The sequence below is a fragment of the Dinoponera quadriceps genome, unplaced genomic scaffold, assembly GCF_001313825.1.
Source record: "Dinoponera quadriceps isolate SergipeBrazil2010 unplaced genomic scaffold, ASM131382v1 scaffold589, whole genome shotgun sequence".
NCBI lineage: Eukaryota > Metazoa > Arthropoda > Insecta > Hymenoptera > Formicidae > Dinoponera > Dinoponera quadriceps.
Genome location: NW_014554985.1, coordinates 266,731 through 277,841, shown reverse-complemented (window position 1 = coordinate 277,841; position 11,111 = coordinate 266,731). Strand labels below are relative to the sequence as shown.

The window sequence follows — 11,111 nt, the reverse complement described above, 5'->3', positions numbered from 1 at the left end:
AAAAAACGGTGGATAATAAAAGAATGATAATTTAGACAAAGATTAATGACATAAAGCATTGTCTTAGAGGTACAAGTCAGCCATTCTGCTGAGGCTCTTAAGATTTTAAGGCTTCCGTCGTTTCAGTCCACGTAACGAGCGCGATCGTGCAACGAACGAGCGCCTATCGCCGAATACCCCGTACATTCCTTTTCTTCGACGAGCGATTATTCCGTAGTTTTAATTTAACGTTCAATTGTGAAAAGAAGCGTCGCGGAATGCGCACTGCCACAGCCATGCGCTGCGCATCGCGACGAGCGTCGTTCTCAAAACGCGTACAACAACACCGTGCTTGCCTAATCCATTCGCCGATGCGTTCCCCGGAGTTGAGGATCACCCTCGTCGGGGAGAAAGCTTGTCTTACCGTCGTGATCGCGTAGAATTAATCTTGACATCATCGACCGATGTGTCGCGTGTTCCGCATTATTATTATTATTATTATTATTTTCTTACTATTATTGTTATTATTATTACTAATTTCGCGAATTATTCACCTATTGCGAATTTATGTGTTCATTTTTCTCATATGAGCGAAGTGCCACGCGACAGTGGATTATTAATAATTTATCAAGTTATTTTGATTTACTCGCGTAACTTTATGGGGAAATCACGAGAATTTTGAGTTTGACACAGGCATTACACGTAAAGATTCACGCAGGACACACGTTTGTCTACCGTTATTGCGTTTCACCTCGCGCCATCACACGAATGTGTCGCGCCGAAATGGAGGATTTCGTCAAGACGTTCGCTAACACGCGCGGTTAGTTTGTTAGTTTGTATGCGTAACGATTTTCGTTAGGATATGTGATTCGAAAACGTCCTGCCTCAATAGACTGAAGTAACACTGAGCTTCAGTATATTCTCCAATTATACTTTCTGACGCGCTCAAGCGGAAAGAAATGTTCAAATTACTTGTGAAAGTGAATGTTCAATATTTGTAATATTTTTCTGATACTATTGCATAAAGTTATATTTATATTTTCGACAAAGACGTTGCACCATCTCTCTTTCTTTCTCTCTCCCTCTCCCCTCCTCCTCGCCGAGTCTCGAGTCAAGATATATTCGCGCACAAGTGCGACGTTACAACGAACGTTCGATGCGTACTTCCGCCCGGAACAATTATTAATATAATTATGCAAGAGGGATCCGACCCACATGGAATACGTTTCGAGAAAAATGAAGATGAAAATTTGGATACATGAATTTCAAAAAATGTAATTTGAAAAATGTATTTTAAAAAACGTAAATAGCACTGAAGTTCTTCACAATCGATTTAAAAAGTCAAGCATGATGCATTTTCTATTCTTTTCTTTAAGGGCATTCATTGACAAGCTTAATCCTTGAAAAATGGATAAATAAGACGCGTAAAACAGACGAGTAAAAAATGGCACAACTAATAGAAAATAAAAACTGTTTTTTAATTAATTTTAGACATCCATGAGGGTCTTGCATCTTTTTGTTTTATGTAGAAAGATGGGTTTTATGTAGGTATGCAGACTACTTATTGGTAAGTTCCGATCTACAATAGGTGCTTTAATCTCTAAGCCTTAAGAAATTGACCAATCACAGTTGAATGTGAAGTGAATAATTAACTGTGATTGGTCAATTGCTTAAGGTTTAAGGCTTAAAATACTTATTGTAGACCGAGACTAACAAAATCTCAAAGACCATAATTTTGAGGGAAAGGGAAGGGGAGGAGGGTTAGATCTTTCTTGCATAACTATGGCCAATTTAAAATGTAACACCAACGTGACTTTTTTCTATGAATGTCTCCTACACATCCAATTTCGATGTCTCGATGTTCCTCATGACCGGCGACCCGCACATCGTCGACGTGCCCTCGTTCAGATCATGCAGATTCCCCGCGTCACTCTGACGAAGGAGAACAAACATGTTGCTGTCCGTAAGCTTCCGGTTCCTGGCCGGAATTGCCGAACAACAAGGAGTGCCGCAGGGTCGTCTCACCGCGCCGAGATTCCCGTCCTTCATGCTTTTATCATTTGGCACCTTATTGTTGCAAATCGTTGTGGTTTCCAGACGCCTCCTCGCACTCTTCGTGGGACACGGTACGACCGGTTCACTGGGAAAAGGTATCTCCGTTAATTTCAACCACTCACAACTTTCACAAGTCAATGTTCGTTCATTCTTTTTTAGTTAAACGTGACGCATTGAATTTGTTGAATACCTAAATAAGCACATGAGCGATTTAACTGTCAAAAATAGTGGGAAAATTGAATTTTACTGTTAAAAAAGTAAGAAAATAGTGAGTTAACTTGAAAAGAAGTGAGCTTTTTTCATATAATTTGTACGTTATTAAAAATTAAACTGTTTATCTATTATACCGTATCTCTAAGAAACAGAAAATATTGATCTAATAGTGAAAATCAATGAGAAAAACAGAAAATATTGACCTTGTAGTGAAAATCAATGAGAAAAACAAGATTTGAATTTTGAGGAACAAAAAAGTTACATGATACATACAATTTATTTTAAACTCGATTTTAGGAGCATATTCAGATACAATGAAATAAAAAAAAAAATTAATTCTTTGTGATTTTTCAAATATACTTAACGAAATAAAGTGAGAACAATACTTGAGTCCAGTTAAACTACATTGCAATATATTTCCAGTATGTTGAGATATCCTTAGAGATATTCTAAATCTTTTTGTCAAACAAAAACAAATTTAGAAAACAAAATAAAAAAACATTTAAATTACGGATTTTTCTATTGAAAGTAGACTAATTAAGTCAACTTCTTAAGAATAATATTAAATAATATCCAATTTAAAGAAAATATAATCCAGGTGTGTTCTTGACGGCCATTATCTGTTTTTTTTTGTTTCGTTTATAAATGACTTATTTTGACCTAAGGGATAAATAAAAATAATGGATGGACAAATGTGGACAATTAATTACACTACATAATTTGAAAAAAATACAATCAGGTGTATTGATGACGGTCATTATCTGTTTCTGATAAATCTGATTAAAAACAATTTAAAAATAAAATAATTCTTCACTTTATAAACATTGGGTCGTCGAAATTGTTGTTACTTTCTGTTTTCATTAGATCTTTTCTTTTATCTTTAAAGAAACTAGTTACTGAACATAATTTCTTGTGACCGAGTTCTTTTTAAAGAGTTCGAGTCGAATAAAAAAGTGAGTTTTTTTCTTAAAATTTAAGAAAAGAGATGTTTCGAAATAAATGAGGAAAAATGAGAAATATGAGTTGCTTTCATACCTGGTTGAAACGATAAATACGTGTTTCATGTGTTATAATTCACCTATACATATGTTACAATATATGCCAATAATAACACGCGTATCACGTTATATGTAATTAATAAGATTAATTTGTGTTACTTCTATCATTATCATTATTGACATCGTGATACTAATATTAATATCAGTGACGGATGATGACTTTTCGGAGCCTGATGTTAACATTATTTCAGGAACCTCTTAATTACTTAAATGAATAAATGAAAAATGTTTCTGAAATAGGGCTGTCTTTCGACAAGAGCCTTAATACTCTAACACCTCTCTCTAATTTTTATATAAACCCACCACTGATTACAATATATTTGTAAGTATCGAATTACAAAAGTCAAGTTTGATGTTTGTTCAAGTGGCGTGAGACAAAATCTTACGGTGGAACGACCATAGTTGCTGGACACGGGACGCAAGGACTACAACAGGGTATCGGAGGGCAACGAAGGACTCTCAAGGCCTCGACGTTCAAAGACGACACTCCTCGCAGTAGCGCCCGCTGAATCGCGTTCTCGTATTCCGCTCGTTCTTTCACGATCCTGTCGTTCTCTTTTCGAAGCCGTGCGATCTCGCTTTCGAGCTGTCGAGCAGAAGAAGGAACGTTATCAGTAAACACATGGCGATGTTTATAAACACACAAGCTCGCGATCTCGGTAATCTCTCGGGCAGAGCTACCTCGGACTCGTGTTTAATCCTGTCTTTCTCCTGAGTTTGCACCGACACAGTCGTGGGAACGTCTTCAATCCTCTTCCTCTCGTCCACGGGTCTTTTTTCCTCCGTTTCTTTCTTTTCGCCTCTTCTCTCCTGTTCCTCCTCATTTCTTCTCCTCTCCCTCTCTTCCTCTCCATTTCTCTTCTCGGGAGATTCTTCTCGGTCCTCCTCTTCATCCTCCCTCCACTCCATTGTTTTTTTCTCTTCTGTATTTTCTTCTTCATCTAGTTCTACGGTATCGTCATATACCTTATCATTCTCACCTTCCTTGAGTGGTGTTGCAGGGTCACGTTGCTCAGGTATCTCCAATTGATCGTTCATTCGCCGTTTATCAATTCTTCTCGATTGATTACTTGTTCTCGGCGATCGTCTCTATCGTGATTGTAAAAATCGGTAACAGCTTGTAATCTACTCTTTGATTTATCAACACAGCCTTAGGCACAAGGCATCTCTTACATTCTGATAATCTGCTATTTGAGCCTTGAGATCTGCCACTTCGCACGCTCGAGCCAATAATTCCTTGCTCAACTTGTTCACCTCGTTTTTACAGGAGCCGATTTTGTTCTGCACGATACCGCTCCATTGTTGGATTCGGCCGAGGATGTCGACGAACACCAGCTTGTATGGGAAAGAAATAAAATGGAGAAAATGAACTGAGCTCCCTTCTGATTCAGTTTTGCAGGTGAGAAAGGAGATTTGCTATTCGATTTGCCGAAACTGATGTATACGTGTTTTCAACGAGTTCGTCGTAAAATACAAAAATATCAATTGTATCGGGTGATCAATTGTACCCTCGCCTCTTTCGCCCTCGAGACGTCGAAACACTTTTACGACATTCTACTTGAATGTGGGGCTCAACCTTTAAATCGTGTTCGAAGTTCTCGCCCAAAGTTGCTAGAGCTTTGACGGCCTCCTCGAGGTTCTGATGCACGTATTCGATTATTTCATCTACCTTCCTGTCCCTACCAAGGCAAATTACACGGATGATAACAACGTTATATTTAAGATTAACCGGATTATTTATTATTTTTTAAGAGGGTATTCTGGTTTGAAACTTTGTTTTGTAAGTAATCTTTAGAAATTTGTTTGGAAAAAACTACAAGTTACACAATTCTGAAGTTTTGTACGAATATTGATCTATATTTTAACTATATAATTCCTACATTATTATATTCAATATTAATAAAATTATAAATAATCTTGTATAGCGCTGAACGAAAGTTTTGTTTGCATGGTTCTAGAACACGACTCTAGATGTTGTAGACTTCTGAAACTAAAACGGTGAGAAAATTATTAAACTATAAACTTGTGGCTATCGTTTCTACTCCGATAGGGGATAAAAATTTACTTTTGACAAAATAGCACGATTTAAAAGAGAAAAATCGATTTTTAGCCCGTTCTTGTCAGCTTTGAGTCTTAAAAAAAATTGAAATATCAAAGATATTGACTTTTCGTCGCGAATGGGACGATGGTCGCAAGTTTACAGTACAATTTTTTTACCGTTTTTGTTCCAAAAGCCTACAACGTCCAATCAACGTTAATCAACAGCTCAACGTTAACAAAATTACTTATAACTTTATTAATATAATATTAAATATAATAATGTGTGTAAATTACTATATAGTATAGTTAAAGCTTAAATAAATATTTGTGCAAAATTTCAAAATTATATGCCTTAAGTTTTTCCAAAAGAAATTCCTAACAATCACCTATTAAGCAAAACATTTCAAATGAGAATATCGCCTTAAATGCGGAAATTTAATCAGAATTTCGCTCGAGACGATAGAGCATCTTGTGAAATATCTTGGTCGTTTACCCGACTAATCCCGGTTTCTGTAAGATGCAGATGCAGCAGGGACCACTCGCAGTGAGAGGCCGCTTGTTTTCAGAATTTTGGGCTTCAACTTTTGTTTCCGCGGTGTCTTCTATAGGTATGGACAGTGAATTCGAGGGTGGTGATGGTGGTGATGGTGGTGGTGTCGGTGGCGGTGATGGGGATGGTGGACTTGATACTTCGATGTCAAGTTTCGGCGAAACATCTTCAGGTTTTGTTTCAGGTTTAGGCTCAGGTCCAGATGCGAGTTCAGGTGCAGGTCCAGGTTCCTCAGAAACGTCTGCACCACCCCCAAGGCGACTACGATCGTGCACTCTCGACGAATTGATCTTACGAGCGATCGTGGTCACCGATTTATGATTCAAGATTTTGCTCGATAATGGACGACGTTCGCAGATAACAAGACCTACGAAACAAATATGAAAGACATGCTCGGTGAAGAGACAGAAAGAATATCTCTAATAATCCAGCTTACCGGTCTTGCTGTTCGAAGATGTGCGCGGCATTGTCCGATTTCAATTATCGACGATATCGAGAACCTCGTTTTTCTAGATTTATTAGGTATTACGCGTCTCTCGGACACTTGACGTATCAAATTTCATATCCTTGAAATCTCGCGCAATGACCGTTCCGGAGATAAAACGAAAGATATTGTCGGAAGATCTTTGCGTTTCTTGTCGAGATCGGTCTGGAAATTTGTCGGCGGACTTGTCAATTTAACATGTCAATTTAAACGTGATTCGTAGAGCGGTACAATCTAGACAATTTAATGACAGCGGGAGGAAGGTGCGAACTGACATGAATTTTGCAGACTATCGGTGTATTTGAAAGGTTCAAGAATCTCAAAGTAACAAACGGACTCGCATCTCGCGCGCGTGATATCGACGAAAAATCTAGTAAGGATTAAATAACGATTTTATGTATTATGTAAAACGCTCAATGTTTTTTATGAAATTTGCAGTTTATGAAAAAATACGATGTATTCGTTGCTACAATTTCGATCATTTTACATCGTTGTAAATTCCAGAGCGAACGAGACGAAAAGAACATTATTTGTCAAAAAATGTCATTTTGCGTATCTTTGTATTTGAATGTAAAACACAAGAATTTTTTCGTTTTCTCGTTTCCGACGTCATCAAACAAGGAAAGTTGCAGTGACTATCCTGTAGCCTTAATGCCAGTATTTATTAAAATTCTCATCGTTATGCTCATGGATATCAAGATGATCAATATCAGGATATGCGTTATACGCCGTTCAACGCGTATAACGCATGTCCTCCCAATTCTTTTTCCCCATATATTTGTATGAAAATATAAATCAAACAACACCTTATCATACTTGCGATTATCTTCGTTAATGTGCGAGTTTTTCAAATACGGGCAGGTAGGTACAGTATCAGTGGAATTAATTGTGCTCTCATGTTACAAAATATCCGATTCCACAATACATGTACATATGCGCGCGTTTTCACATTGACATTATATTACAAACTGTTTCGGGCTTTTAATACCAGAATAGAACGTTCCTACGATCCTATTTCCGGTTTACAGAAGCGAACAAAGCGTATTTCGGGTTGGCAACAACTGAGAGATTTGAATGCGAACAAATATGTTTATCAAGTATGATTAGCGTCTATTCCCCTTTGTATTTTCGAAATTTTATACACCGATCAACGTATATGATCGATGTTCAATAAAAGTAGAATTTATGTGAAATTACACATGTAAAAGTAGAATTTATGTGAAATTACACATGTACACTTAACTATAAATATACATTATCCTAGGTAGCCTTCTTATCACCCGGTGTCGGCCTGTAAACGCCGATCACGACAGCGTGATCCCTCTCGTACGGTTCGAGCGTGATCTGCTCCTGCGGCTTCAGTTTGTCGGCAGCAAGCTTTTGCACTTCCTGTGTGAACACTGCCTCGGGTGGTGCGGTCGAGTCTATGCAACTCGCCTGGAATTCACGAACATGATCAATGCAAGATCTCCATTCTCATATGTGTTTCACAAGACGCTGCGATGATGCACAGATCAATCGCGGTCAACGCTCACCTTGATGGAAATAACAAAGTGCCCGCCACTCTTGAGGAAGTACTGTGCGTTGAGCGCGACTATTCTAGCCTGATCCGGTTGCGCCACATCTGAAAATATAGTGTCCACCATCCCTACGAGCATTCTGTATTTTTGAGGATGTCGCGCGTCCTCGACGATAGGAATGATATTGGTCCTCTTTTTGGCGACGTTTATCAGATCTCTGCCTGATCTGTGAGAAAACTCCACTGCGTAGACCATCCCCTCCTGCGGACATAAAAACGAAGGAATCACGCGTTGTAGAATCAAACAGATTCTGTCGCTGATACGAAATATATAGAGTGTTCCATTTTAAGTGATACAGTCAATTATCTTGAAAATAAAACATTTTCGGGAAAAATGTTCCGTGTAAAAGTTGTTTAAGTGGCGCATTATTATAGCGATGTTAATGTGACTTTGGACAGTATTATTAAAGTCACATAAAAATTACTTAAACATTTTTTTGAACGGAAATCCCTATTTTTGATTGCATATTCTTGTAGTTGATCTGACCTTAACAATGCTATCCAAAGTCACACTAACATTGCTACGTAATATGCTACTACAACCTTTATATAAAACATTTTTTCCCGAAAATGTTTTATTTCTCAAGATAATCGACTGTACTACTTAAATGAAACATCCTGTACATCCATATATGTTTGTACGCACGTTTCCTTGCCAAAGTAAAACTCAAGTCTTACTTGATGAGGAAACGAGCATGTGATCGTTCTAGCACCACTTCGACACCAAGCTGGTAATTATGCGCTAACCTGGCTCTAATGTGTGCATGAGTGATATCTTATTCTCCAGAAAGAGACGGGTGAGTCTTTGCAAAAGCGATACTCACCGAACCGACTATGTCAGCAACGTGGGACACGGAAGTTCCAGAGGCAGCGCCTAGATACAGTACTTTGCTTCCTGGATCCATATGGATCTTATCGATACCGCCGAGAATAGCAGCAGCCAATTTTGATCTGAACGGGTTCCACACTCTATACTCAATCTTCTCACCCTTCGTATCCTGTTGTAATTTGCCAGCATTTCAAGAATATTAATTCAAACTTGAATACATTCAAACATAAATATGCAGTTGAGATTAGCGTGATCTTATAATTACCTCGATGGTGATTCTCTTCTCGCCGTAAACATCTGATCCGGGTGCATAATTCAGCGTCACTAACACGTCCTCTTTCCCTCTGGCTATGAAAACACCCTGGTGACGATGCGGTTCTATTAACACAGTCTTTCCTCCCTTGAGACTTCCGCGCCCTCCTTTAAATGCACCACGACCACCGCCGCCGCCACCGCCACCTCGTCCCCCACGCGGAGCACCTCTTCCACCGCCTCTGCCGCCCCCACGGCCTCCACCTCTGCCGGCGAAACCACCTCTACCGCCTCCACGGTCTCCTCTTCCTACTCTCCCTCGTCCTCTAAAAGGTGGCACAAATCCTGCAATTTATATTGAAGTAAAATATTAATATTTAATGTTTTTTGACATATATAGTAAAATGATTAGAATTCATTGTGCTAATTATTTGTGGTAATAAAGAGATACATGAAACAATCATAAAAAAAGAGATCGGATAATACAACATTGCTAATTTACAGGATGTCTATCGCTGAGTGTTTTATCTATTGTATACTTGTAGTTTAAGTAAATGTAGACAAAATAGTCCTCTATTATTTTGCAAACCATGCAAAATTTTGAATTATTATTCATTAAAAATAGCCATATACAGGAGTTTTTTTAATATCTCAAAAATTTGTGTGATTATAATAAAATGTCATTTAAAGGTAAAGGACTTTTTTATTCAAAATGGCCTAATTTATACAAGTATATGACAGCTGTTATACTCAGTGATAGATATCAGTATATTGAACCTTGAATTTGTTACTAGGCACAACAGCTGTCGTATACTTGTAGATAAGGCTGTTCTGAACAAAAAAGTCCTTTACTATTTTGCAAGTAACATGCAAATTTTTGAGTTAATAATTAAAAAAGCCTTTCTAACAGCCATTTTCAATAATTAATAACTCAAAATTTTGCATGGCTGTTTACAAAATTATACAAGACTTTTTGTTTATATTGACCTGAACTACAAGTATACGACTGATGGCACGGTTTGTGACCTGACATCCTGTACATTTAATACACGCACAATATAGTAATTTATAATTAAATACCCTCTGAATAGAGCTTTTTTAGATTCTTGTTATTATAATTTTGTATTGCACAAATCATAAAGTTCATCATTTACACACATACACAGATAGATACATACCGCACGCGTGTACGCACGTTTCATGTGGTGAAATTGTTAAGTAAAGTTGGGTTAGGTTTGATTATGATCACGCTGTGCGATCAAGTATTTTTGGAATGACATAAAGATACATTTACAAGTACTATGAACGATTCTAGAAACAACAACATGTCTAAATAATACATAACAAAATACTACTTAGGATCGATCGAGCGATGTATTAGTTTTTAAAATACATTACTTCGCTCTGAGGTTAGCCGGAAGCCACATTGACAATAATCATCATTCGACAATCGCAAAGTGACAAATAAATATGCACCGTGCATGTTTATATTACCTGGCTTACCCATGAAGAATTGTAGACCGTTCGGCTATTCCCGGCAAAACTACTCTCAACTTCTCCGTATAGCGTCCACGTGCCCCACACCCAAATCAGAAATTTCAACCAGAAAATGAACGAACTAAAAAATAAACGGCAATGTGAAGATACGTGAGGAAGAAAGGATACTTCCTTTCGGGATGTACAGATATAACACTGCATACGGCAGAACGCTGAATTACTGTTGCCCGTTTCATCATTATGGTTTAAGGCCGATATTCATAGTCAGATCTTGAGTTCATCTTTAGATGCTTCGTAGCTAATAAAATGAGTCGTACAGTATCTGAAGATGAACTTAAGACTGTTTAAAGCGAAGGCCAAAATGAGAATTTAAGTTCAAAGTCTTAAGAAATTAACAAATCATAGTCAATTATTCTACTAACATTCGACTGTAATTAGCTGAGAGTCGTTTTCTGGTTGGCTAATGGAGTCATGGAGATGGAAGAAATTCATTTCATCGGCATGATGTCACCGCGTCGATATCGCCGCGTCGGTCCTGAGTGATGTTTGGATTCAGGTTTCATGCTCCTGTTTAT

At 37.8% G+C, this 11,111-nt stretch overlaps 2 protein-coding genes across 3 annotated transcripts; both read right to left on the bottom strand.

Annotated features, from left to right (window-relative positions):
- Window positions 1-4,189: 4,189 nt before the first annotated feature.
- Window positions 4,190-6,861, bottom strand: LOC106742698 (BAG family molecular chaperone regulator 3-like). The gene is made up of 3 exons (XM_014615894.1): window positions 6,850-6,861; window positions 5,839-6,314; window positions 4,190-4,984 (listed from the first exon to the last, which is right to left on the bottom strand). The coding sequence occupies exons 1-3, from the start codon at window positions 6,859-6,861 to the stop codon at window positions 4,804-4,806; spliced, it is 669 nt and encodes a 222-aa protein (XP_014471380.1). The 3' UTR covers window positions 4,190-4,803.
- A 161-nt stretch (window positions 6,862-7,022) lies between these two features.
- LOC106742796 (rRNA 2'-O-methyltransferase fibrillarin) lies at window positions 7,023-10,669 on the bottom strand. Of its 2 annotated transcripts, none has more exons than XM_014616077.1 (5): window positions 10,543-10,669; window positions 9,053-9,384; window positions 8,783-8,956; window positions 7,915-8,160; window positions 7,023-7,816 (listed from the first exon to the last, which is right to left on the bottom strand). In XM_014616077.1, exons 1-5 carry the CDS (start codon window positions 10,544-10,546, stop codon window positions 7,640-7,642), a joined length of 933 nt encoding a protein of 310 aa, XP_014471563.1. In that variant the 5' UTR covers window positions 10,547-10,669; the 3' UTR covers window positions 7,023-7,639. The 2 variants fall into 2 exon arrangements, with proteins under 2 accessions (XP_014471563.1, XP_014471562.1); XM_014616076.1 differs by having other exon boundaries at window positions 10,534-10,668.
- Window positions 10,670-11,111: the final 442 nt, after the last annotated feature.

Bases quoted from the DNA above. Each gene is read 5' to 3' on its own strand.
- LOC106742698 (XM_014615894.1), bottom strand. The intron at 4,985-5,838 runs GTAAACGACCAA...TTGCCTTGGTAG, and splicing joins CAGAAACCGGGATTAGTCGG to GGACAGGAAGGTAGATGAAA.
- LOC106742796 (XM_014616076.1), bottom strand. The intron at 8,161-8,782 runs GTGAGTATCGCT...TTATGTCCGCAG, and splicing joins TTGCTGACATAGTCGGTTCG to GAGGGGATGGTCTACGCAGT. The intron at 7,817-7,914 runs GTGAGCGTTGAC...CGTGAATTCCAG, and splicing joins ACTTTGTTATTTCCATCAAG to GCGAGTTGCATAGACTCGAC.